Source organism: Rana temporaria, chromosome 6 (assembly GCF_905171775.1).
Source record: "Rana temporaria chromosome 6, aRanTem1.1, whole genome shotgun sequence".
Lineage (NCBI taxonomy): Eukaryota > Metazoa > Chordata > Amphibia > Anura > Ranidae > Rana > Rana temporaria.
In genome coordinates, this window is record NC_053494.1 from 5,900,301 (window position 1) to 5,926,131 (window position 25,831).

The following is a 25,831-nucleotide window of genomic DNA, read 5'->3' on the forward strand; positions in this document are numbered from 1 at the left end:
CAAGTGTTTAGTTATTTAGTTCTGGGGTATCCCATGCTCCCTCACTCCATCCAAGTTCTATGTTCCAATAAAAAGGTAAAAAGACACCCCTAGACTGTTTCTTTGAGCCAGTGGAAGAGTGAAGAAAATGCTATGTGCCTGGCTGTGTGTGCTCTAACTGGGGGGAAAAGCTAAGCTCACCAGTGGCCCTCTAGGGGGTGTTCCACATACATTATGTGTGCAATAGGGACATTAGGCAGCCAGCTTGCTACTTAGACCCATTTCTTGTTCTCAGCAAGACACTAGTTTGCTTAATTAGTTTTGCCCCCTAATACACAATCTTCTCTTATTGTTCCCTCCACCCAGGGCTCAAGTCCTGCGGGAACGCGTGGGAACAGAGTTCCTGCACTTTTTTCACAGCAGGAACGCAGTTCCCTTTGCAGGACTAGAGCAGCCGAGCCAGTCCTTCACTAAGTGGCGATGGCCAGCTCGAGTCACTGTCAGGGGCAGGCGAACCTTAGTAATCCTTTGTGTTACTGGCAGCTTCCTGTATATGGATTCATCGCGTAGTGTGCGAGTAGTCCGTCACTTCCTCAATACCGTAATGTCTCCTGGGAGCTTTTGTCATTGTTCCCAGGAGGCATTGCGGAAGTCTGCTGCCAGTTATCGTGTGATTTAGAAAGAACTTGCTTACAGGAACAATGACAAAAGCTCCCAGGAGACATTGCGGCATCAAGGAAGACACTACCCGATGAATCCATATACAGGAAGCGGCCAGTAACAAAAGGATTACTAAGGTACAGTGGATCGGAAAAAAAAACATGCGGTTTAGTAATTATGAATCTGAGCGTATCATTTTTTCTTTTGGTGGGGGAGTGGATCTTGGGTGGGAGTTCCCACACTTTTTCCCCCAGGACTTGACCCCTGCCTCCACCCTTGCCTAAGTATCCAGGTCTATTTCTCTTTAGGTGAACTTCACTTGAGTATTGACTGCTTGAATATTGACCTCACACCTTGACCCCCCCCCCCCCCCTCACACACAAAAAAGTTATTTTATGGCTGAGAGATAGAGAATTAAAGGACACACACAACAAGATGGTCATTTTTAGCATTTTCACTTTAATGAGGGAAATGTGTGAAACGCAACTGCTTCTTAATGGAGATGTTTCAGGTTCAACAGGGCTAGCTTAGTCACGGTACATACTCATCAAATCTGTTAGTTTTATCCTCTACTTTGCATCATGGATTTACAATGATGTCCTTCGATTCACCAAGGGGGGCACCCAACAGTAGATTATTGCACCCTCCCTTGGCTCCTCACAGTGGAGGAACTTTACATTTTTGCTTCAGGTGGCCTTCACAGGAACAGAAGTGGGGGGACCATGCTGCTCATCTCACCTCGTGGCATTGAGAGGTCCATGTCACATCTGTCACCTCAGGTGTCCCTGCCTTTTAAATGAACTCCTGGGATTGGCTGAGAGCAGTGATTTGCTGGCCTTATCCTCCCTTCACATACCATTTACAGGATGGAGATCACAGGATCTTTCGAGAACCGTTGGGCAGACCCCGCCCTTTACAGAAATGTAACCCCCTTCATTTTGTCCCTTATGCCGCGTACACACGCTCGGAATTTCCGACAACAAATGTTCGATGGGAGCTTTTGGTCCGAAATTCCGACCGTGTGTAGGCCCCATCGGACATTTTCTGTAGGAATTTCTGACAACAAAAATTTGAGAGCTGGTTCTCCTATTTTCCGACAGCAAAATCCGTTCTCGTAAATTCTGATCGCGTGTGGACAATTCCGACGCACAAAATTCCATGCATGCTCTGAATCATGTACGAGACGAATGCGCTCGGTCTGGTAAAACTAGCGTTCGTAATGGAGATAGCACATTCGTCATGCTGTAACGCACGAGGCTGAAAAGCACAAGGCTGAACAGCGTAAATCGTCTCTCACTAAACTTCTACTAACAAAACTGGTATTGAACTTCCCTTTTATAGTGCCGTCGTACGTCACCACGTTCTTGGCGATCGGAATTTCCGACAACATTTGTGCGACCGTGTGTGTGCAAGACAAGTTTGAGCCAACATCCGTCGGAAAAAAAAAATCCACGGTTTTGTTGTCAGAATGTCCGACCGTCTGTACGCGGCATAAGTGTTATATGGTGGCAGAGGCGTAGCTTGAAGCTTGTGGGCCCCGGTGCAAAAGTTGAGCTGGGCCCCTGGGCTGTTCTCACCCTGTGCACCTCTCCATTCAGGAAATGGCTTTACAGCTTGTCCCCAGCCATTGACAACAGAGGGGTGTGGATCATGGAAGGCGAAGTGGAAGCCCAGTACTGGAGAATGGCTGTGGGGCCCTTGGCCAGATCAGAACTCGACTTTGTAGAGGATATGATAATATGACAGGAAGGCTGCGGGGGGCCCCCTGGAGCTAGGGGTGGGGTTGTGATTGTGACCCCTGCAACCCCTTATGCTACGCCCATGTATGGGGGGAATCTTTGCAATCTAAGTTGATTCCAAATTCACTCTAATCAATTTGCTTAGCTCCAGTTATGTTATCCTCATTACTGAATTTCCATGGTCCAATCATCTCTCCTTATTCCCATGGATGGGTTTTTTCACAAGAAAGTCAGTCTGTATCTCACAATTTTTTTAGACCATTTTGTGCCTGAAAAGTCCCAAGATTTTCACTGCAATACGGTTTTAGGATTGTCTTCAAACTTTGGTGTTCTTAGATTATTTCTGCTGGTTGATTAACCTCTCCATTGGTCCTTGACCCGGAATTACGTCTGAAGGTCGGTGCCCTAAGATTATTTTCTTTAGTTGGCATTTCAGGATTGTTTCCAGCGAGGATCAAAGCTACCAATCAGTGTGTCAGGATTATACCCTCCAAATGGTGTGCCAGGATCAGATTCACCAGTCGGTGTGTAAGGATAATATTCACTCACGGGTTGGAGGGTCAGGATACATTCTGTCAGTCATTAAATCCTCCAATTTCTGTGTCAGATGTTTTAGGACCATTTCTATTGCTTATTTCTTCAGGATGATTTTTATTGGTCAGTGTTTCTGGATGATTCGTTTCGGGATTATGTCCATCAGTCTCCCAAGGACCTGTGTTGAACCAAACAGATAAACCTTTACTCTTTGTCCTGTTACTTACATTCAGGTTGTTATATATGCAATTAGAAAATGTATACTGTACAACGTTCATATTCCGGCACTTTGATCAGCATTTAACACCTTTTTATTACAGGAAATATTCCTTTATTTTCTCTACAGAAGTCAAAGTACATTGAGAGCTGGCTGCGTTCAACTGGAATAGAATGAAGAATGTGGCGTGTAATGTAGATGAAAATCTATTCGCTTTCCATTATAAATAGGGTGAAATAAATCGCTCATGTACTCTATGGGGGTTGATTTACTAAAACTGGAGGGCCAGATTCACAGAGAATTGCGTTACGCTGCGGCGGCGTAGCGTATCCCATTTACATTACACCGCCGCAAGTTTACAGCGTAAGTGCTTGATTCACAAAGCACTTACCTGTAAACTTGCGGTGGCATATCGTAAATCCGCCCGGCGCAAGCCCGCCTAATTCAAATGGGGCGGGGACCATTTAAATTAGGCGCGTTCCCGCGCCGAACGTACTGCGTATGCGCCGTCCCTAAAATTTCCCGACGTGCATTGCGCTAAATGACGTCGCAAGGACGTCATTGGTTTCGACGTTAACGTAAATGGCGTCCAGCGCCATTCACGCACGACTTACGCAAACGACGTGAAATTTAAAAATTCGATGCGGGAACGACGGCCATACTTAACACCTAGAGGGCATGCTTAGTTTTACGCGACGCATCTCTACGGAAACGACGTCAATTTAGATCGACGGGCAAAGCGGACATTCGTGAATCGCCGTAACTAGTCATTTGCATATTCTACGCCGACCGCAATGGAAACGCCACCTAGCGGCCGGCCTAGAATTGCAGCCTAAGATCCAACGGTGTAACACAAGTTACACCTGTTGGATCTTAGGGCTATCTATGCGTAACTGATTTTATGAATCGGGCGCATAGATACGACAATCGTATCTCAGAGATACGACGGCGTATCAGGAGATATCTCTTTTGTGAATCTGGCCCGGAGAGTGCAAAATTTGGTGCAACTGTGCATGGAAGCCAACAAAATAAATAAATAAAATAGCAAACATGTTCTACATGGCTGCTCTGTGTAGTGTTTTTGCACAAAGCAGCCCTGATCCTCCTTTTCTCGGGGCCCCCCGCCAGGGCACTTGGCCCCTCCCTCCTGCCAAGTGCCCCCAGAGCAAGCAACTTGCAATGTGGCACCCGAGGAGGTTTGCTCTTGAGCAGCAGCTCTGTGTGTGTCCATTCAGACACAGAGCTACAGCCAGGGGGCGGACTGACCATTGGCACTCTCGGGCGCTGCCCGAGGGCACCATGCCACTAGGGGGCCCCATCAGGGTTGCCAGGCTCAATAAAACCAGGGACAGTATGTACAAATCTGTGTTGTTTTTTTTACATCTGTCCCTGATATGTCCAAAACCAACATGCTTTTGATGTGAAAATCCTGAGATTTTAGCTGCCCCGCCTCCTGGTGTGGTGGCCATCTGTAAGCCCGGGGGCCCCATAATATTCTATCGCCCAGGGTCCCCATGAGTTGTCAGTCCACCCCTGGCTACAGCCCTGCCCCGCCCCCTCTCTCTCCACATTGGTTCACTGGCTGTGATTGACAGTAGTGGGAGCCAATGGCTGCCGCTGCTGTCTTAGCCACTAAGGAGGGAGAGTCCTCAGAGAGCCGAGGCTCTCATACACATTGTGTATTTGGGGGGCTGTTAAGCGCTGACATTTGCACGAAATGCATCTACCTCTTTGTCCCCTGCTCTATCTGTCAACCACCAGTCATATGAAGCTTCAATAAAAGGATTTTTGGAAGTGCAGCCGTCCAGAATTATTTCTTCGAGAAGTCTACATTGGTGGCCATTATATAGATCATTTCAAGTTTTGCTTCAAAGACAAGTACCTTCTTCATCCACCGCAGGGGACACAATGATCTCTATCAACTTAGTCAGGAGCTTTCCTTCATTTTCTCCCTTTTTCTTCTCTTCCTCCGAGACAAGAAGCATATTCCGGGCGTACTTTGGGATGCTGTACTGAAACTTCAGAATTCGATTCTTTGTCCTCCAGCTGCTGTCCTGAAGATCATCTATGACCACCAAAACCTTGTACCGTCCTGTACATGACAGAAGGACGACATCCTATAAATATTTATTACACATGCCCTCTATGTGTGCCGTTCTATATGACCTTCTAATAAGTTATGGGCCAGATTCATAGAGAGTTACGCCGGCGTATCAGTAGATACGCCGTCTTAACTCTGAATCTACGCCGTCGTAAATTTAAACGTATTCTGGAAACCAGATACGCTTAAATTAGGCTAAGAAACGAGCGGCGTAAGTCTCCTATGCCGTCGTATCTTAGGGTGCATATTTACGCTGGCCGCTAGGTGGCGCTGCTGTTGATTTCAGCGTAGAATAGGCAAATGAGCTGGATACGCCGATTCAGAAACGTACGTCGTTTGCGTAAGGCTTTTTCCGGCGTAACGTTACTCCTGCTATATGAGGCATAGCCAATGTTAAGTATGGACGTCGGAACAGCGTCGAATTTTGCGTAGTTTATGTCGTTTGCGTAAATCGTTCGCGAGTAGGGCTTTGCGTAAATTACGTTCACCTCGAAAGCATTGACTATTTGCGACGTGATTAGGAGCATGCACACTCGGATGCGTTCACGGCCGGCGCATGCGCCGTTCGTGAGAAACGTCATTTACGTGGGGTCATGTTTTATTTACATAAAACACGCCCACATCTTCCACATTTGAATTAGGCGGGCTTACGCCGGCCTATTTACGCTACGCTGCCGCAACTTATGGAGCAAGTGCTTTGTGAATACTGCACATGCCTCTCTAAATTGTGGCGGCATAGCGTAAATAACATACGCTACGCCCGCACAAATTTACGTCACCGTACCTGAATCTAGCCCTCTATCTGTATAAACAATTGATGCTTTTGCCTAAGGCTAGCCATAGATGAGTCACTTTTGTTTTCTCATTTAACCAGTGGGTTGGACCCACAGTGCTGGCAAGGAGCCATCAGTGCATGTTATACGCCAAAAAAATACGGTACATCCAAATAACACACAGAGCTCATCTCTTTACTCACACACAGCCACAAAGGCAAGAGAATTCTTGTTGGGCCGTGTATTAGACCAAATTGTTATGGTTCAAAGAATGTCAGGCAAAATGGTCGGCCCTCGCGCATGTTCACTTCATCAAATCTGGCCCTCTTTCAAAAAGTTTGGACGCCCCTGATTTAATGTATCAAAATGTATTACCGTATTTATCGGCGTATACCGCACACTTTTTTCCCCTTAAAATAAGGGGAAAATCGTGGGTGCGCGATATACGCCGATCCCCGCTTCCCGCGCTGTGTTTGAACGCCGCCGCCGACATATACCGATCGCAGTACACTCAGGTACACTCGGCCAGGCTCGGCTCCCCTCGCGGTCACGCCCTGTGCCGCCTCCTAGCCTTTATGCGAGAGGAGCTGAGCATGCCCGAGTGTACTGCGCTCGGTATATGTCGGCGGTGGCGTTCAAACACAGCGCGGAAGGCGGGGATCGAATCAGAAACAGCACGGGAGAAGCGGGTAGGACACCACCAGGACCGCAGACGGACGCCGGACGGGACAAGGCCGCCGATAGACACCGACGAAGGGAATTCAAACTGTAAGTATTTTCTTTTTTCAGGAAATTTCCCTTCCAGGTTGGGGGTGCACGCTATACGCCAGGGTGCGCTATACGAAGATAAATACGGTAATCAAGTTTGTCCTGTATCCCATTTCTTTGAAGTCTTCATTGTTCTCACAACACATTGAGGGAGGGTCAATGTAGTAAGAAGGACTGTAGTAAGACATTACACAAGACTACTTACCAAGAGCGGTAGACAGTTCCTCTATTTCCGTGTCATACAGAGAGTCATTGACATTAGTGATATTGACTCTCCCTCTGTTCTTAGTGTGATATAGGATCGCAAAATCACAGAGTGTGAGCTCTTCATAAAACTCTGCATATCCTTTGTTTGATATGTAAACCGGTCTGACTTCCTCCACACCAAGGTCTGCTGATTTTAGCAAGGGCTCCAGCCATTCGTAATCCGTTTTTGAAGATCTGGAGAAGATTCCAACCTTCCCAAGTTTCTGTAACAAATTAAAATATTAGGATGTTAGAGGGAGGAGCTACCAGTGACACGACACTGATCACTGTTCCCAATCACAGGGAACAATAGATCACTGACGTGTCACTAGGCATATCAGAGTAGGGTTGCCACCTGTCCAGGATTCACCCGGACAGTCCGGGTTTGGAATCTTGTGTCCGGGTTTCAGTCTGCCTGAAACCCGGGCACATTATTCATACTGGGCTGTGTCCCCCTAAGTAACTGAGATAGTTACACAAAAATCTGTTGTTGTCTGGGAGAGGTGGAGAGAGAGGAGGGGAGAGAAAGAGGGAAAGAGTGAGGGAGAGAGAGACAGAGGAAGGGAGGGAGATAGGGGGAGAGGGAGGGAGGGGAATGAAGAGAGGGGGGAGGGAGGGAAAGAGAGAGGGGGAGAGGGAGGGAGGGGAAGATAGAGAGAGGGGGAGGGAGAGAGGGGGTAGGTAGAGGGGGGAGAGAGAGGGAGGGAGGGGAGTGAAGAGAGGGGGAAGAGAGAGGGTGAGAGGGAGGGATGGGGAGATAGAGGGAGGGGGAGGGAGAGAGGGAGGGAGGGGGATGATGTCAGCAAGAGCAGTTTTACCACAACCACTGTTCACCGTGGCACGCTGCATTACCACTTTCGGTATCTCAGGTCTTTTATAATCCTATAGTGTGTACTACGGAAAAAAAATGTGCCCTGTGCCACTAAAGTGTTCGGGTTTGGCTTAAAGAAAAGGTGGCAACCCTATATCAGAGGAATGTCTTGTTTACAAAGGCATCCCCTTGTTCTACCTTTGCTGACCGCAATCGCGGGCCGCCCGGGGAAATCAAGTTCCCGGGACCCGCGGGTGCACTCACGAGGCATGCGCGTGCCCGCTGGGAGGCAAATTTAAAGGGACGTACAGGTACGCCCATTTGCCTGCCCATGCCATTGTGTCGTGCGCTGGTTGGCAAGCGGTTAAAGCTGAACTCCAGCAATGATATATGTCGTACTTTTTAAGCGTTCTTTGGGCCAGCTTGGCGCAAGGTGAGTATGCATGAGTAAATAAGTATGCATGAGTATGTGATACCCAATCACCTGTAAATGACTGTAATATCTGAGCTATGATAGTTGCAATCTTCCAGATGCTGTGCTGAGTGGCTGCCCTTCTGTATAGAAAAAATATATATATGCAGGGAAGGGGGAGGGGGTGTGGTTGTGTGATGGTGAAACCCTACATGGATACATCCCAGTTTTCTTTTTTTTATAGACGTAGATTTACCATTAAATAACACATTACTCTTAATTTCCATGAAGGATTCATACTACTTTTTAATGATGTACAATATCTTACCGGTCTTGGAGGATCTGGAAATGTCACTGTAAAATACAAACAGAGAGGAAGCAGAATGAATCCAATTATAATGTATTCCGTATCAATGAATTTTTTGTGATTCTAACACAGAATTCAGAGCAATAATTATTATCATTATTTTTCCTATTTAGTTTTAGGGGAATTTGTTGTGTCCTCTCAATAGGAATTCATTTGAGTTATAGATTAGGATAAAAATAATAATAAGGGTAGCCCTACATTGATGTCAGTGGATGCAATAATAACCCCCAAAATTGGTGTCGGTGATTGCAATAATAATCTCCATCACTGGTGTCAGAAGATGCAATAATAACCTCCAGCATTGGTGTCAGTGGATACAATAATAACCCCCAACATTTATGACAGTGGATGCAATAATAAACCCCCAGCCCTGGTGTCCGTGGATGCAATAATAACCAACAGAAATGGTGTCAGTGCAAGCTACAATAACCCCCAGCATTTGTTGTCAGTGGATACAATAATAACTCACAACATTGAAATCAGTGGATGCAACAATAACCCCCAGCATTGGTGTCAGTGGATGCAACAAGAACCCCCAGCATTGGTGTCAGTGGATGCAATAATAATGCCGCGTACACACGATCAGTCCATCCAATGAGAACGGACCGATGGACCATTTTCATTGGTTAACCGATGAAGCTGACTGATAGTCCGTCGCACCCACACACCATCAGTTGAACGAACGATCGTGTCAGAACGCGGTGACGTAAAACACAACGATGTGCTGAAAAAAAAAATGAAGTTCAATACTTCCAAGCATGCGTCGACTTTATTTCCGAGCATGCGTGGATTTTTAACCGATGGTTGTGCCTACTAACGATCGTTTTTGTTCTACCGGTTAGGAATCCATCGGTTAAATTTAAAACAAGTTGGCTTTTTTTTAACCGATGGTTAAATAACCGATGGGGCCCACACACGATCGGTTTTAACCGATGAAAACGGTCCATCAGACCATTCTCATTGGTTTAACCGATTGTGTGTACGCGGCATAACCCCCAACATTTATGACAGTGGATGCAATAATAAACCCCCAGCCCTGGTATCCGTGGATGGAATAATAACCCCCAGCATTGGTGTCAGTGGATACAATAATAACTGCCAACATTGAAATCAGTGGATGCAACAAGAACCCCCAGCATTGGTGTCAGTGGAAGCAACAATAACCTCCGGCATTAGTGTCAGTGGATACAATTATAACCCCCAACATTTATGTCAGTGGATGCAATAATAAATCCCCAGCCCTGGTGTAAGTGGAAGCAATAATAACCAACAGCATTAGCGTCAGTAGATGCAATAACCCCCAACATTGGTGTCAGTGGAAACAATAATAAAACCCCTATCATTGTTGTCAGTGGGCCGGATTCAGATAGGAAATACGACGGCGTATCTCCTGATACGCCATCGCATCTCTGCGTGCCGGCCGTCGTATCTATGCGGCTGATTCAGAGAATCAGTTACGCATAGATATCCCTAAGATCCGACTGGTGTAAGTGTCTTACACCGTCGTATCTTAGGCTGCATAATCACACTGGCCGCTAGGTGGCGCTTCCGTATAGTTCCGCGTGGAATATGCTAAATAGGTATTTACGCCGATTCAGAAACGTACGTCCCGCTGGCGCATTTTTTTACGTTGTTTGTGTTAGGCTTTTTCTGGCGTAAAGTTACCCCTAACTATGGACGTCGTTCCTGCGCCGAGTTTTTCGAAAATTTTACGTCGTTTGCGTAAGTCGTTCGCGAATAGGGCTTTGCGAAAGTTACGTTCACGTCGAAACCAAAGAGGCTTTGCGGCGTAATTTCGAGCATGCGCACTGGGATTTTTTCACGAACGGCGCATGCGCCGTTCACAAAAAACATCTAATACGCGGGGTCAAGTGAAATTTAAATAAAACACGCCCCCAACATCCCCATTTGAATTAGGCGGGCTTACGCCGCCACACATACGTTACGCCGCCGTAACTAAGGGCGCAAGTTCTTTCTGCATACGGAACTTTCGCCCAAAGTTACGGCGGCGTAACGTATCTGAGATACGTTACGTCAGCAGAAAGATCCGCTGATCTATCTGAATCCAGCCCAGTGGATGCAATAATTATTCCCAGCATTGGTGTCAGCAGTTGCAATAATAATCCCCATCACTGCTGTCAAACGATGCAATAATAACACCCAGCACTGGTGATCAGTAGCAGTGCAATTTAACCCCCCCCCCCCCCCGCCATTGGTGGTCAGTGGCAGTGTATTTTAACCTCCCCATTAGTATTCAGTACAATGTAATTTCACCCGCCTCCATTGGTAGTCAGTGCAGTGGCAGTTAAAGGCAAAATTCACCAATTTTATTCTAAATTCCAGCTCTGTCAAGGGGAAGTCACTCCATCTGACAGTGTTTTCTATAGTAAAGCCCTTTGTCAAAAACACAGCACCCGACCCCCCCAATGCCCCACTACAAAGTGCACAGCTACCCAAAAGGTGAAAGACCTTTCTTAGGATATGGTGGGCCACACACGGAGGGCCATTGGGTCATGTCTTGGGAACCAGGACCTTAGATGTACATTTATCCCACAGGTGATTTATCATTATGTAGAAGTATATTTATAATAATAGATATTTTATATATGAAAAGATAGTACTCCTGTTTTTAGAACATTTATCTCATTACTGCTGAAACACGATTTATGAGAACTGAAATACAGTCAGGACCCGTACACATGACCGAGTTTCTCGGCAGAATTCAGCCAGAAACTCGATGGCAGACGTATTCTGCTGAGAAAACCGGTCGTGTGTACACTTTTCGTCGAGGAAACCGAAGAGGATCTCGTCAGGCCAAAAAGAGAACATGTTCTCTATTTCCTCGTTAGTCAATGGGGAAAGTTGGCTCGCCGAGATCCTCGGCGGCTTCACAAGGAACTCGACGAGCAAAACGATGTGTTTTGCCCGTCGAGTTTCTCGGACGTGTGTACGGGGCCTGATGGATAAATACAGAACTGAGATTTCTTACCACTTCTATTGATGGCATCTCGGAAAAGGTTCAGTTTTGCCCCGGCCTCCTTATTGTCCGGTTCCTCCCCGGTGAGATGGGTCGGGTAGTTCATCTCTTTCTCCTCCTTCCCAAACATGAACAAATCTGAGGACATTCTCTCCATATTAGATTTTTTATAGAGTTCTTTCAATGCCAACTCTGAATTTTTCCCATCCAAGTCATCAATCACCACAATGGTCTTCTCCTTCTTCTCTGCACAAAACATAATTAGACTTCTGTTAAAAATTCATTGGATTAAATCTGAAGTTTACTCAGATTTTGCTTTCCCTGATTCCTCCCTTTCCTCCCCCGTCAATAAAAATATTAAATAAAAACTTTCCATTTTCATTGCATATTTTATTTTAGAACACAACACATGATGCCATCACTGGGGTTTATTTACTAAAGCGTGCAAAATCAGGCTCACTTCTGCATAGAAACCAATCAGCTTCCAGGTTTTATTGCCAAAGCTCATACCCGGTTCTCCACCCTAAAGTGGAACTCGCGCTGATTGGAACCCTCCCCCCCTCCGGTGTCACATTTGACACCTTTCAGGGGGGAGGGGGTGCAGATACCTGTCTAAAGACATGTATTTGCACCCACTTCTGGCCCAGCATTCACGGGCAAAAGACGGGCATTGCATAACATCCCGTCGCCCCCCCCCCCCCCCCCGTTGTGTGCTGGGAACACACAGCTCCCAGCACACAGCGGGAGCCAATCGGCGGGCGCGGCGCGGCGCGACTCGCGCATGTGCCGTAGGGAACCGGGCAGTGAAGCCGGAGCGCTTCACTTCCTGGTTCCCTCACCGTGGATGGCGGGGGGGGGGGGCAGCAGAGTGACGAGCGATCGCTCATCCTCTGCTGCGGACATCGCTGGACTCCAGGACAGGTAAGGGTCCTAATATTAAAAGTCAGCAGCTGCAGTATTTGTAGCTGCTGGCTTTTAATATTTTTTTTTGGCCGAACATCCGCTTTAATTGAACAAGCTGAAGATAAAAGCTGATTGGCTCCCATGCAGAGCTGCACCAGATTCTGAGTGCTCCAGCTTTAGTAAATCTAGTCTAGACATGTTAAATTCGTTTAGTTCCGAATTCGTTTTTTAACGATTTTGAAAAATTCGTTAATTCTGAAATTTCTGAATTTCAAAATTTCCTAAATTTTGAATCTCCGAATTTTCGATTTTTTTAAATTTCCAAAATTTCAGAAATTCGAAAATTCCGAATTTCTAAATTTTCTAATTTACGAATTCCGAATTTTCAAATTTCAGAATTTCAGAATTTTCAAATTCCGAATTTTCCGAATTTCCGAAAAAAGCAAAAAAAAACGAATGAAACGAAAACAAAACAAAAATTTTTCGGCAGTGCACATGTCTAAAATCTACCCCTCTGAGTCTCGTTTTTTTCTATTCAAAGCAGGTAGATCACAGGTGATGGGAGGGGCAGATCACGACTGATGGGAGGGGCAGATCACAGGTGATGGGAGGGGCAGATCACGACTGATGGGAGGGGCAGATCACAGGCTGATGGGAGGGGCAGATCACGACTGATGGGAGGGGCAGATCACAGGCTGATGGGAGGGGCAGATCACGGATGATGGGAGAGGCAGATCACGGCTGATGGGAGGGGCCGGTAGGATGTTGTACATTGCTTCCAGAACACCCCACAGCACCCTGCTTCAGCCATGACCCAAAGAGAAGGCTGGTTCTTGGGAAGGGTTTAAGCAAATATCATAAAAAGAAAATGTCTTGATGAGTAGGTGTCTCGTATGTGTTGGAGACCACTCTGGACTGACTAAATCTGTCACTGGTCCTGGGTTGATGGTTATGTGGGTGGAAGGATTCCTTCCAGCAAGAATGTGGTCGTAAACCCTTTGGGCAGCTGCCTTTTTGGTAAGGCTTGCTGCCGCATATAGGACTGGGACAAAATAAGGAAAGGGGGGAGCACCCAGTATCCAAAAGAATTTTGAGTTTGGAAGTCGATTTAAAAATTTAAGAAATGAAAAGTTGCCCCTGCTATGACAGCTGTCTCTCCTCCAGCCTGCCTTCAAAAATCCTTGTGAACACACATTTGGCCCGGGATTTACTCCTAAGTCACCTAGCATGACGCAACAGCCCTGAAGAAGGGAGAATACTTTTTCCGAAATGCGTTGGTTTGATGTACATGTTGCTACTCTCAATAAAAATTCTTGAATCGACTTCCAAACTTAAAATTATTTTGGATACCGGGCGCTTCCTCCTTTCCTCATTTCTTCCAAGTCCTTGATAGGTTGGTGTTAGACTTGATCAGCGTGTTGTCCTAAGCAGACTGCATTTGTAGTTGCTTTGACCTCAATACTTCAATGCCCCCTTCATTCAGGTTCATAGAGCCTCAACAGCTACTCCTCCAGCCAACCAGTACAGCAACAAACCTTCTTCTCTAACCCTCAGTGCAACACCTTAACTCCCAATACTCTTCAGTATTGCCATACCCCTCACGGGCCTCAAGACCATCCTCTCCAGCCCTTAAAGCGGGGGTTCACCCTAAAAAGAATTTCTAACATTACAGTCAGCTCACTACCGACATTGACAGTATGCAGATCTTCCTTTTTTTTTTAGTACATACCTTGTATAGACATTTTCTTAGCCGGCTTCCGGGTAGTGAATCCCACGAGAGTGGGCGTTCCTATGCAGCAGTTAGTGATTGACGCGATGACAAACTCTACCCACCCCGTCGCATAAGGAGCGTCACGAGTTGCCAAAAGAAGCCGAATGTCGAGTCGGCGCTATACGGCGCCTGCACACCGACATTCAGCTTCTTTCGGCAACTCGTACGACGAGCCGAGATCAATGAAGTTCAATAGGCAGTGTGGCTCTTCTGCTTGAATCTGAGCATGGGTGTTTTTTTCGTGTTGGAATTGCATACAGACGAGCGGATTTTCCGATAGGATTTTTTTCCGGCGGAAAAATAGAGAACCTGCTCTCAATCTTTTGTTGGCGGAAATTCCGACAGCAAAAGTCTGATGGAGCCTACACACGGTCAACATTTCCGACCAAAAGCTCACATCAGACTTTTCTTGTTGGAATGTCCTCTGGAGGAGGATCAGAGGGGGGCTGGAGCTCTCCTGCAGCTGCAGGAGAGGTGTGAGGGCCACATAAAATGGCCTGGAGGGCCGGACTCGGCCCACAGGTCTTGTGTTTGACACCAGTGCCCTAGACAAACATAGCTTTCTTACCACAATAAAGCCGGAGTCTGTCACTGGAATCGGGCTGAGAGGAAAAAGTGCAGAAACTTTCCTGGGTAAAGTGCAGAATTAATGATGGGACATTGAAGATCTGCTCCATGATTTTCTCATCCTCGTTCTTGTCTACATCAACGTATATAATTTCCTCAACCGTGTCCCGAAAGTAGGGAGGCCGTAGGAGTTGTAGAAGCCATTGACTGTCATCCTTTGGTGACCAGGAGAGAAAGCCAATGGTCTGTTTTGGTGTTTGAGGTGTCCCCATTTCATAGGATGATTTGGTTTCTTTATTGTTTAATCCACTCACCATTTGAATTGTTGGTTGTGACATTTGCTGCTATTTGTAAAGAAAAAGTAGATGATGGTGATAATGACACTGAAAAAAGAAATGGGTGGTAAAAAAACATTTTGGTCTTACCTTCCTTCCAGTTGGAGGACCTGTAAGATAGAAAGAAGATCTGGGTGTCATCAGATGTTACTAAATATTCACGAAATATGAAAAGTTCATCATGACATCTCACTGCCCCCTTAGAACAATAAGCAGATGCTCAAGAAAATGTTTCTGTTTTATTAGAACTAGGGATGAGCCAAACACCCCCCAGTTCGATTAGCAGCAGAACATGCGAACAGGCAAAAAATGTATTCGAACACGCGAACACCATTAAAGTCTATGGGACACGAACGTGAAAAATCAAAAGTCCTTGTTTTGAAGGTTAATATGCAAGTTATTGTCATAAAAAGTCTTTGGGGACCCGGGTCCTGCGCTAGGAGACATGTATCAATGCAAAAGAAAGTTTTAAAAATGGCCATTTTTTTTGGGAGCAGTGATTTTAATAATGCTTAAAGTGAAACAATAAAAGTGAAATATTCCTTTAAATTTCGTACCTAGGGGGTGTGTATAGTATGCCTGCAAAGTGGCGCATGTTTCCCATTTTTAGAACAGTCCCTGCACAAAATGGCATTTCTAAAGGAAAAAAAGTAATTTAAAACTACTCGTGGCTATAATGAATTGTCGGGTCTCGGCAATACAGATAGAAGTCATTGAAAAAAACAGCATGGGTTCCCCCCCAGTCCATTACCAGGCCCCTTGGGTCTGGTATAAATATTAAGGGAAACCTCAAACCAAACTTAATTCCATACCAGACCCGTTTTAAATTTGGCGCAGGGTTCCCTTTAATATCCATACCAGACCTGAAGGGCCTGGTATGGAATTTGGGGGGACCCCCACACAATTTTTTTTAAAGTTTGGTTGAGGGTTCCCCTTAATATTCATACCAGACCCAAAGTGCCTGGTAATGGACTTTTATCTGTAATTCCGGCACCCAACAATTCATGAATAGCCGCGAGTAGTTTTAAATTACTTTTTTTTCTTTTAGAAATGTCATTTTGTGCAGGGACAATTCTAAACACGGGAATAATGCGCCACTTTACAGGAATACTATAGACACCCCCCCAGGCACGAAATTTAAAGGAATATTTCACTTTCATTGTTTCACTTTAACTACTTGCCCACCTGCCGCAATCGTTTAACGGCGGCAGGTCGGCTCCCCTGCGCGAGAGCCCATAGCTCTACGTCGGCTCTTGCGCAGGCCACTAGGGGCTGCCCCTGACTCCCGTGCGTGTGCCCGGCGGGCACGATCGCCGCCGGGCACACGTGATCGCTCGTTACAGAGCGGGGACTGGGAGCTGTGTGTGTAAACACACAGTTACCGGTCCTGTCAAGGGGGGAAATGCTGATCTTCTGTTCATACAATGTATGAACAGAAGATCAGTGTTTCCCCTAGTGAGGCCACCCCACCTACAGTTAGAACACATCCAGGGACATACTTAACCCCTTCCCCGCCCCCTAGTGTTAACCCCTTCACTACCAGTGGCATTTTTATAGTAATCCAATGCATTTTTTTAGCACTGATCGCTATAAAAATGCCAATGGTCCCAAAAATGTGTCAAAAGTGCCTGAAGTGTCTGCCATAATGTCGCAGTACCGAAAAAAAATCGCTGATCGCCGCAATTACTAGTAAAAAAAAAATGCCATAAAAATACCCCCTATTTTGTAGATGCTATAACTTTTGCGCAAACCAATCAATAAACGCTTATTGTGATTTTTTTAACGAAAAATATGTAGAAAAATACATATCGGCCTAAACTGAGGAAAAAAAATGTTTTTTTTTATATATTTTTGGGGGATATTTATTATAGCAAAAAGTAAAAAATAGTATTTTTTTCAAAATTGTCGCTCTATTTTTGTTTATAGCGCAAAAACGAAAAAAACGCAGAGGTGATCAAATACCACCAAAAGAAAGCTCTATTTGTGGGAAAAAACAGATGCCAATTTTGTTTGGGAGCCACGTCACACGACCGCGCAATTGTCAGTTAAATCGATGCAGTGCCGAATCGCAAAAAGGGGCAAGTTCCTTTAGCTGCATTTTGGTCCGGGTCTTAAGTGGTTAAAATCACTGCTCCCGAAAAAAAACTTCAGTTTTTAAAACTTTTATTTGCATTGATACATGTCCCCTGGGGCAGGACCCGGTCCCCAAACGCTTTTTATGACAATAACTTGCATATAAGCCTTTAAAATTAGCACTTTTGATTTCTCCCATAGACTTTAACAGGGTGCTCTGCGGCTTTCGAATTTTCAGTGAATTCCCCAAATTGTTCGCTGTTCGGCGAACAGGAGAACACCCAATGTTCGAGTTGAACTTACGCTTGACTTGAACATCGGGCTCATCCCTAATTAGAACCAGTTAGAATACCAGTATAGGGTTACTCTGGCCACACAACACTTTATATATACCAGATTGTCCATACCTGTGTGAAACATCAGGGAGTTTCTAATCTCTTCTATCTTTCTGTGGATCCCTTTTCTGTTGATCCAGTCCAGCTCTGTTTTTGATATTTGGAACTGTTGAAGAATTTTGGAAAATTGGCTTTCTTTCCACTTAGTTTTCCATTCCTCCTCCAGATTATTAGCGTCCCCGATCACCGCAATCACCTTCTCTGCACCTAATACATATAAGTCATGCATAACACAAATATCATTAAAATCCCTGATAACCACCTGGAGAAATCTATAAACTCCTGAGGGGTACATTGGTGGTGTTCAGAACACAACTGTATGATGCTACAACCTGACATTGTTCTCCATCTTATGTTCTTGTGCATGTCATCTGCTCAATTGGTAAAGTACCCTGTCCTAATATCAAATACGTCAAACTACAGAAATTACTGTAAAAGGAGCTTTAATTTTAGATATCTTCTGAGGTGTCCTGGGCCATTAAGACTTGGAGATGTCAATTCTACAATACCTAATCCAGGGAGAAGTGACCAGAAATTTGCTCTACCTCCCTCTCCCTCTAAACAACCATGTCTGTGGGCAACACAGTGACTAAGTGGTTAGCATTACTCCCTAGCAGCACTAGGGTCAAATCCAAGCCACATCACTATGTGCATGGAGTTTGCTTGCTCTTCTTGTGTGAGCATGGAAGTAGCATAAGGGGTTGCATTGGTCACAATCGCAACCCCGCCCCTAGCTCTAGGGGCCCCTGTAGCCTCCCTGTCATAGTATCATAACCTCCACCAAGTCCAGCTTCGAACTGCCCTACGGCCCCACAGTCACGCTCCAGTACTGAGCTTACACTTTGCCTTCCACAGTCCACACCCCTCTGTTCTCATTGGCTGGGGAGTAGCTGTGAGACATTTCCTGAATGGAGAGGAGCACGGGGTGAGGACAGCCCAGGATGGGGAAGTGTCTCTGCTGTGTGCTTGAAACATGGAATGGTAGCCAAGCTCAGTGAGTTAAGAGGAGAGTTGTCCTGTAGCCATGATGGGACCGATGTCACTGGTGAGGTAAGACACCACTCAGTGTCTCCTAGTCACCAGCTGGGATTCTCTGTAACCCCCCCCCCCCCACCGGGGGATGTCCACTTACCCCACTTCCCTGACAACTGGGGAAAAGACACACCCCTCCGGGAGGTAACTTTCCCCCAAAACCTGACAAAACTCACAGAGAAACCTTGAGAATTTGCTAAAACAAATCCCTTAACGCCTCCTGGAACAAATCCCTGGACCTCAAAACTCCTAAGCCACTTTGAGTATCTCCTCCACACCTCTCGGACGAAAGGGCATCCGTGATAGGCGGAACACTAAACACAGTGTCTCCTGGGAAGCTGAGTGTTCCGCCTATCACGGAACAGCAGAAAGAGGAGGCGTGGCTTTTGAAAAATAGACGGCCGCGGTCCGCATGTCACGGATAAGGTAAGCATATTAGGTTATCGGCGTATAAGACGACCCCCGACCTTTAAGAAGAATTTTAGGGGTTAAAAAGTAATCTTATACGCCGGAAAATACAGTATGTATGTTTGTTTTCTTTAAATCTTGTATATTTTGCCTTCCCTGATTCTTCCCAACTCATTCAATTTTAAGACATTGATAGTCATACTGTTCTTGGGTCAAGGACAGCGTCACTGGAAGACGTTCCCTTGAGTTGGAGTTCATCTTTAGATTTGCATAATAGGGGGCTCTGGGACCAGTCTAAAGGAATATACTGGTGTCTACAAATATCTGCTTTACAGTCATATGTACGATTCAATATATTGACATTAACACAGGTTTACTTTCAATTGTGTTCCAAAAAACACACGCGGTGGATCCTTTTTTATTCATGCTATGTACTTATTTATTTGTTTTAGGATTTTATATAAATAGTAAAAGAAAAGATATAAAATAATTAAATATTGGATGTCCCCAAACCATTATGTGTTGTGTTAAAAGTGAAGAAAAAAAAATGACTAAGACTATAGAGATTGAGGTTCTCACCTTTTTTGCGAATGCAGTACTCTAGGTGGCGTCCCATCCTGTGTAACGGTTTCTGAGTTTTGGGTGTGGAGTAGAAAATGACGATCGAAGATTGGTCCACTAGAGATGTCCACTCCGAGTCTTTTTTGACAGGTGAAAGGGAAACACATGGGCAATCATGATTTTGATCACCCATCAAGTAGGAACTTACTTTAGTGGCCTCGTGGCCCAAATCCCAGGACAAAAGCAGAACCCTGAAATGGTGGGACAAAACAGAAAAATAAATATCAAATCAAAAACAAAATAAATATCCAACATCTCTACAGTGTGAGATCACCAAATACACTGCTGCCTCTAATCGCAAATCTCAGCAGATTTTAATTGAGATTTGGTGATGTCACTACTGTGCTGCTCACTGCTTTCCTTACTGGGGGGGAAAGCTGCACCTGAAGACCCACAGTGCAAGGATCTTCCTGCTTCTGCTTTATCCATTCTGTGGATCTGAGCTTCCTCCACTTCTTATCATTACCCCAACAGTCTTCATATTACCACTCATCAGAGGGCAGCAAAGGACTTCCTCTACCAAAATGGCTGCCTCTGTACAGAGACACAGTGCAAAAGAAGACTTGAAAAGTTAGTAATAGAAAAAGATCAGATGCATGGAGGAAGTCCTCCTTCACTTACCTCATCCTTCCATTTTGCTTTTAAATGTCCTTATTTCTTCTGAGAAATCCTCACTTCCTGTTCTTCTGTCTGTAACTCCACACAGTAATGCGAGGCTTTCTCCCTGGTGTGGAGAAAGCCTCTTGAGGGGGGGGGGGCGAGCAGGAGTGTCAGGACACTCTCTACTTTGCAGATAGAGAAAGGAGCTGTGTGTTAGTGAGCGTCCTGACACTACCGTTTGCCCCCTCCCCCCTCAAGAGGCTTTCTCCAAACCAGGGAGAAAGCCTTGCATTACTGTGTGGAGTTACAGACAGAAGAACAGGAAGTGAGGATTTCTCAGAAGAAATACGGACATTTAAAAGCAAAATGGAAGGATGAGGTAAGTGAAGGAGGACTGCACTAAGGTAAAGAAAGATATTTAGGGAAAAATGTTTTCCTTTACAACCCCTTTAATAAAACCAAAGTGCAGGCTTTACATAGAAGTTCATGGTTCACACAAGGAAACAATAAACATGTATTATGTTCTCTTCTTGAGTCTAATGGAGCAACAAGCTTATCTAGCCAAACCTGAGTGGCAAGATTAACACTGGCCAAGAGGGTAAAAATGGCCATAGACAGCCTTGATTAGATGGGTTTTGATATCTTTGCCTGCCAGTCACTACTGTGTCCCCCAAAGCAAGCCAATAGACGATGCCATCTGCACATGCCCCACCCCGCACCCCCCCTACACACACACACACACATCCAAAACCACATCCTTTGGTGCTGGGTCACTTATTTGTATTTTATTTTTATAGATTTTTTTGTCCTAACCCTTTTTAGAATATTCGTAGATAAGCTTTTATAAGACAGCATTTTATCTAGTATAGCGATGGTATAAAATGCATGGCTGATGACTGTAGAGCAGGGGTGTCAAACTCAATTTCATTGTGGGCCACATCAGCATTATGATTGCCCTCAAAAGGGCCAGTTGTATCTGTAGATTAGATGTCCAGAGCATCCCCTTCTCTTACATTAGATGTCAAGAGCCCCCCCACCATCAAGTTGAGTCCCACATTCTCCCTTACATCACAGTGCACCCCCCTTTCCTTATGCTGCTGCTGGGAAGAAGCTGGATGCATTGCTTGAAAGCAGAAAGTAGGGGGCTGGAGTAGGACCAGAGGAGGGCTGGAGCTCTCCTGCATCTGCGGGAGAGGTGCGAGGGCAACATGAAATGGCCTGGAGGGCCGCATTCGGCCCGCGGGCCTTGTGTTTGGCACCTGTGTTGTAGAGGAAAAAAGTGATCCTAAATATACATTTTTTTAGTAGCCTCCCCATGGAAAAAATAGGTAAGACACTCCCTTTAGAACATGGCTTCCTTTGCCTAAGCACCAGTAACAGCCTCGCCATGGGATCCTGGGAAAGGTGAAGACCCCAAATCTGCACTGCACTGCTTTTTGCCATAGGCCTAGTACACAACGAGAGGATCGATCCGCGGAAACGGTCCGGAGGTCCGTTCCTGCGGATAAATCCTCTGGCGGATTTTGATCTCATGGTTGTACTAACCATGAGATCAAAATCCCAGCGGAATTCCCTCCGCGGTGACGTGTCGCACCGTCGCCGCGTCATGATGACGCGGCGACGTGCGCGACGCTGTAATATAAGGACTTCCACGCATGTGTCGAATCATTACGATGCATGCGAGGGATGGATTCGGACGGATTGATCCGGTGAGTCTGTACAGACCATCGGATCAATCCACTGGACTGGATTCCAGCGGATCGATTTCTTAGCATGTTAAGAAATTTTGATCCGCTGGAAATCCATCGCCGGGAAAAATATCCGCGGAAAAATATCCGCTGGATCGTACACACTAGGGGATCTATCCGCTGAAACCGGTCCGCGGATAAATTCCAGCGGATAGATCCTCTCGTGTGTACGGGGCCTTAGTGTTTTTTTTATGGGAGGGCTAATAATAGCAAGACCTGGAAAATCCATGTAAAATCCATTTTCACCTTATATAATACACTAAACTTTGAATATTTAGTAATCATTATGCAAAAGTTGACAAATGGAAATAACTGAAAACTGAATGCTGGGATATCTTACTGTGATGCATCAAACGAAGAAGGCTGTCGGGTGTGTTTAGGGTGACTGTCTTCTGTCCCTCGCCATGTTCCGCCTATGACCATCTGTGTGGCATTCACAGGTTTTCCTGTTGATGTCGTCCCTTTTACTGGGGGTGGTCGTGATGGTCTTGGTGGTTTTGTCTTTCCAAGGTGTTGGGGACTTACTGAAGAAGATTGTAGGGTGGGTTTAGGTCCATGTGAAGAAGATTGTAGGGTGGGTGTAGGTGGACTATCCTCTGTCCTGGAAGTATCACCTTTGCCCATTGGTATGGTGTTCATAGGTTGGTCTTTTGATGCCCCCCTCGCTGGTGGGGGTGGGGGTTGAGCTCTTGGTGGTACCTTAGGTTTTTCCTTCTGGGAGCTTTCCTTAGGTTCATTTGAGTGTGCACCTCCAGTGGTAGATGCATTGTTCACATCCCTTGACTGATGTACTTCCGCCAAAGGAAATTTTATTTTTTTACTATTTTCTAGTTCCTCTGCACAAGACTGCAGGCTCTGTTTAGGCGCAATGTCCTCCATCCCTGTGGATTTGTCATCAATGACAACCTGTGTGGCATTCGTAGATTTATCTCTTGGTGCCACATTCTCCGGTGGGTGTAGGGGTGGAGGTGGCGGTGGGTTTCTCAGTGCTGTCCTAGGTTCTGCCATTTCGGGGAGCTGCTGAGAGCTGTCTTTAGGCTCGTGTGAGTGTGAAGCTTCACTTTTAGTTGCATTATTTGCATCCCTTGACTCCTGGTGTGCCTCTGCCGAAGGAAATTTCCTGGTTGTACTATTTTTCATTTCCTCTAGAAGCGAAGACTGTAGGCTCTGTTTAGGTGTAAAGTCCTCTGTCCCTTTGGATGTGTCACCTACGTCCATCAGTGGGACATTTATAGATTCATCTCTTGATGTCCCCCTCATTGGTGGAGGGGGTGGCGGTGGTCTTGGTGCTACCTTAGGTTTTTCCTTTTCTGGGAGCTGCTCAGGGCTTTCTTTAGGTTCCTGTGAGTGTGAAACTCCACTTGTAGTTGCATTATTTGCATCCCTTGACTCCTGGTGTGCCTCTGCCAAAGGAAATTTTCTGCTCATACTCTTTTTCATTTCCTCTAGAAGCGAAGACTGTAGGCTCTGTTTAGGTGTAATGTCCTCTGTACCTATGAATGGGTCAACTGTTGCCATTTGTGTGGGATTCATATGATTGTCTGGTAATGTCACCCTATCTGAGAGGAGTGGAGGGGGGGGTGCACGTCGTTGTGGTTTTATCTGTACTTGGAGTTGCTGGGAGCTTTCTTTAGGTTCATGTGAGCGTGCAGCTGCAGTTGTAATTGCATTGTTTACATCCATTGGCTTTTGGTATTCCTCCACCAACGGAAATTCTCCGGTTGTACCATTTTCATTTTCTCCCGGAGTTATCCTTTGCCTATTCCTCGGTAAAAATTGGATGTTTTCCGTGTTCTCACAGCTCTCCGGGCTTGCCTGTGTAATATTTGCTATGGGTCTTTGTTCTTTTCTACCTTGTAGTTCAGAACTCGTATCTGGTTGGTGGTCTTTGTTGAGATACCTGATTTTCCCCACAGGCATTGTATTTACAGTTGGATCTTCACTTCCTCCTTTCTTCTTTTTTCCTAATGGATCAAATGAATGCAAATGATTATTGGTCATTAACTTTTGTGTTTTCTTGACAAGTCCTTTAAATCCCTTTGCATTAAATGGTTTTGAAGTAGATGATCCATTGGCTCCATCACTAGAAGACATTCCAGTTGTGGTCTTTGGTGGTTGTGTATCCCTGACATTGACTTGTGACATGGTTTATGATCCTTCCTGAGTTCTAGAAAATCTTTTATAATTCTCTAAAGGATCCTCTGCTCCATTCAGTGTCTCTTTAAATAAATCTGCTGCAGGACCAGTACATAGTATTTATCCAGAGAATTTGGTGAATTTGGGGTCTCTGAGCCTCCTGGGAGATCTGTCCTCGCTCCGAGTGTGCACAGAACTCTGAGCGTTGTCATAAAAATCGGAGAACCTGTACAAAGTTTATCAGGGGGGGTGGAGTTCGGATACAAAGGTTGTGTGAGATTATATCCTTATTGGACTAATACTGAACTACACAAACACTCCGGATTCCTGTACTATTTATGGGCGGTTACAAGGTTTCCTGAGTACTGGACAGTTTTAGATGAGGATGTAGAATAATAATAATAGTAAAGAGGGACACCTTTAAGTACAAAATATGTAGGCTAAGGACACATACACACTATTATTATTATACATTTATATAGCTCTGACATATACCGCAGTTGTCATGGATATGCAGTAGTCTGGCAGCTTACCTGTTTCCATCTGTCCATTAAGAGGCCTGACTCAGTTCTGGTTACCTTCTTATCTCCTCTCCTTCCTGTATGGCCCCACCCAGGCCATCCCAAGAAGTCTGTATTAACTGTTGCACTACAGGCCTGCAGTGCTGTTCAACCGTGTTGTTTGCTTAAGTTCCTGTCTGCAGTGTGCTACGATTACCTTCCTGTGTACCGTTTTTGGCTCGTCCCTGACTTCTCCTGTTTGCCTGTGCCCTTGACCTTTTGCCTGTCCCTCGGTTACCCCTGTCTGCCTGTTGCCCCGACCTCGGCTTACCCATCACTTTCATTTGTCCTGCTTGCTGCTTCCCCTCTCTCTCTGCGGAGCGTGACCTAGGGGATCCCAGGGGTCGCGACCTGGATCCAGCTGTGGCGAAGGCCATCCTCACCACTAGAGGCTCTGGTGAACACAAAGCTGGGTCTTAGACTCCGCGCCCTGGGCGATCTTGGGTTCACGCTTCCTCTCTGATAGCAGCAGTCGGCTATAGGGTTCACTACCCTGAGGTGCTTTCCTGACCCCAACGGGGTGCACTTGTCACCTGGCCACAGGTGACTTAACAGCAGTGCTGTACAGAAAACACTGATCCAGAGGAGCTTACACTCTAATGTCCCCACACAGTCACACACTATTATTATTATTCATTTATATATCTTATATTTATACATTTATATATCTCTGACATATTCTGACATAAAATATCATTATTATTTTTATTATGTAGTGGCCCATGCAGCTACAGTTGTTAAAATTTAGTTTTTGGCCTCCCTGTAGATAGGTACTGTAGGGCGTTAATTGTTTTGTTAGATCTGCACTGGGTTCTGTTGGTATGGGCTCAATTACTTCCCCCTGTCTCCCAGGGGACCCTGGGACATAGTGGGTAGGGAAAATCACGACCAAACAAACAACACCAAAAGGATAAAGCACCTCAAAGGCTACTAATCAATTTATTCTGGACAAACCCAGTGGAGAGGAGGACTGGAGAGGAGGGGTTAAGGGGACAGATTTTGCTCTGGGAGGCTGTAGTGGGGACAGGCCTTGGGGGTGGGGGCGGTTACTGGATGAGATGGCGGTTGACGGCGAGAGGGTTGGTAGGGTTCATGTGA

The 25,831-nt window shown here is 45.7% G+C and overlaps 1 protein-coding gene across 2 annotated transcripts; it reads right to left on the reverse strand.

Annotated features, from left to right (window-relative positions):
- Nucleotides 1-2,707: 2,707 nt before the first annotated feature.
- LOC120942956 lies at nucleotides 2,708-23,684 on the reverse strand. 2 transcript variants are annotated; one of them, XM_040355949.1, is made up of 10 exons: nucleotides 22,378-23,684; nucleotides 19,648-19,880; nucleotides 17,641-17,835; nucleotides 15,251-15,270; nucleotides 14,827-15,166; nucleotides 11,597-11,830; nucleotides 8,569-8,594; nucleotides 6,977-7,241; nucleotides 5,012-5,221; nucleotides 2,708-3,090 (listed from the first exon to the last, which is right to left on the reverse strand). In XM_040355949.1, the coding sequence occupies exons 1-10, from the start codon at nucleotides 23,568-23,570 to the stop codon at nucleotides 2,954-2,956; spliced, it is 2,853 nt and encodes a 950-aa protein (XP_040211883.1). In that variant the 5' UTR covers nucleotides 23,571-23,684; the 3' UTR covers nucleotides 2,708-2,953. The 2 variants fall into 2 exon arrangements, with proteins under 2 accessions (XP_040211883.1, XP_040211882.1); XM_040355948.1 differs by having other exon boundaries at nucleotides 14,827-15,169.
- Between the last annotated feature and the right edge of the window lie 2,147 nt (nucleotides 23,685-25,831).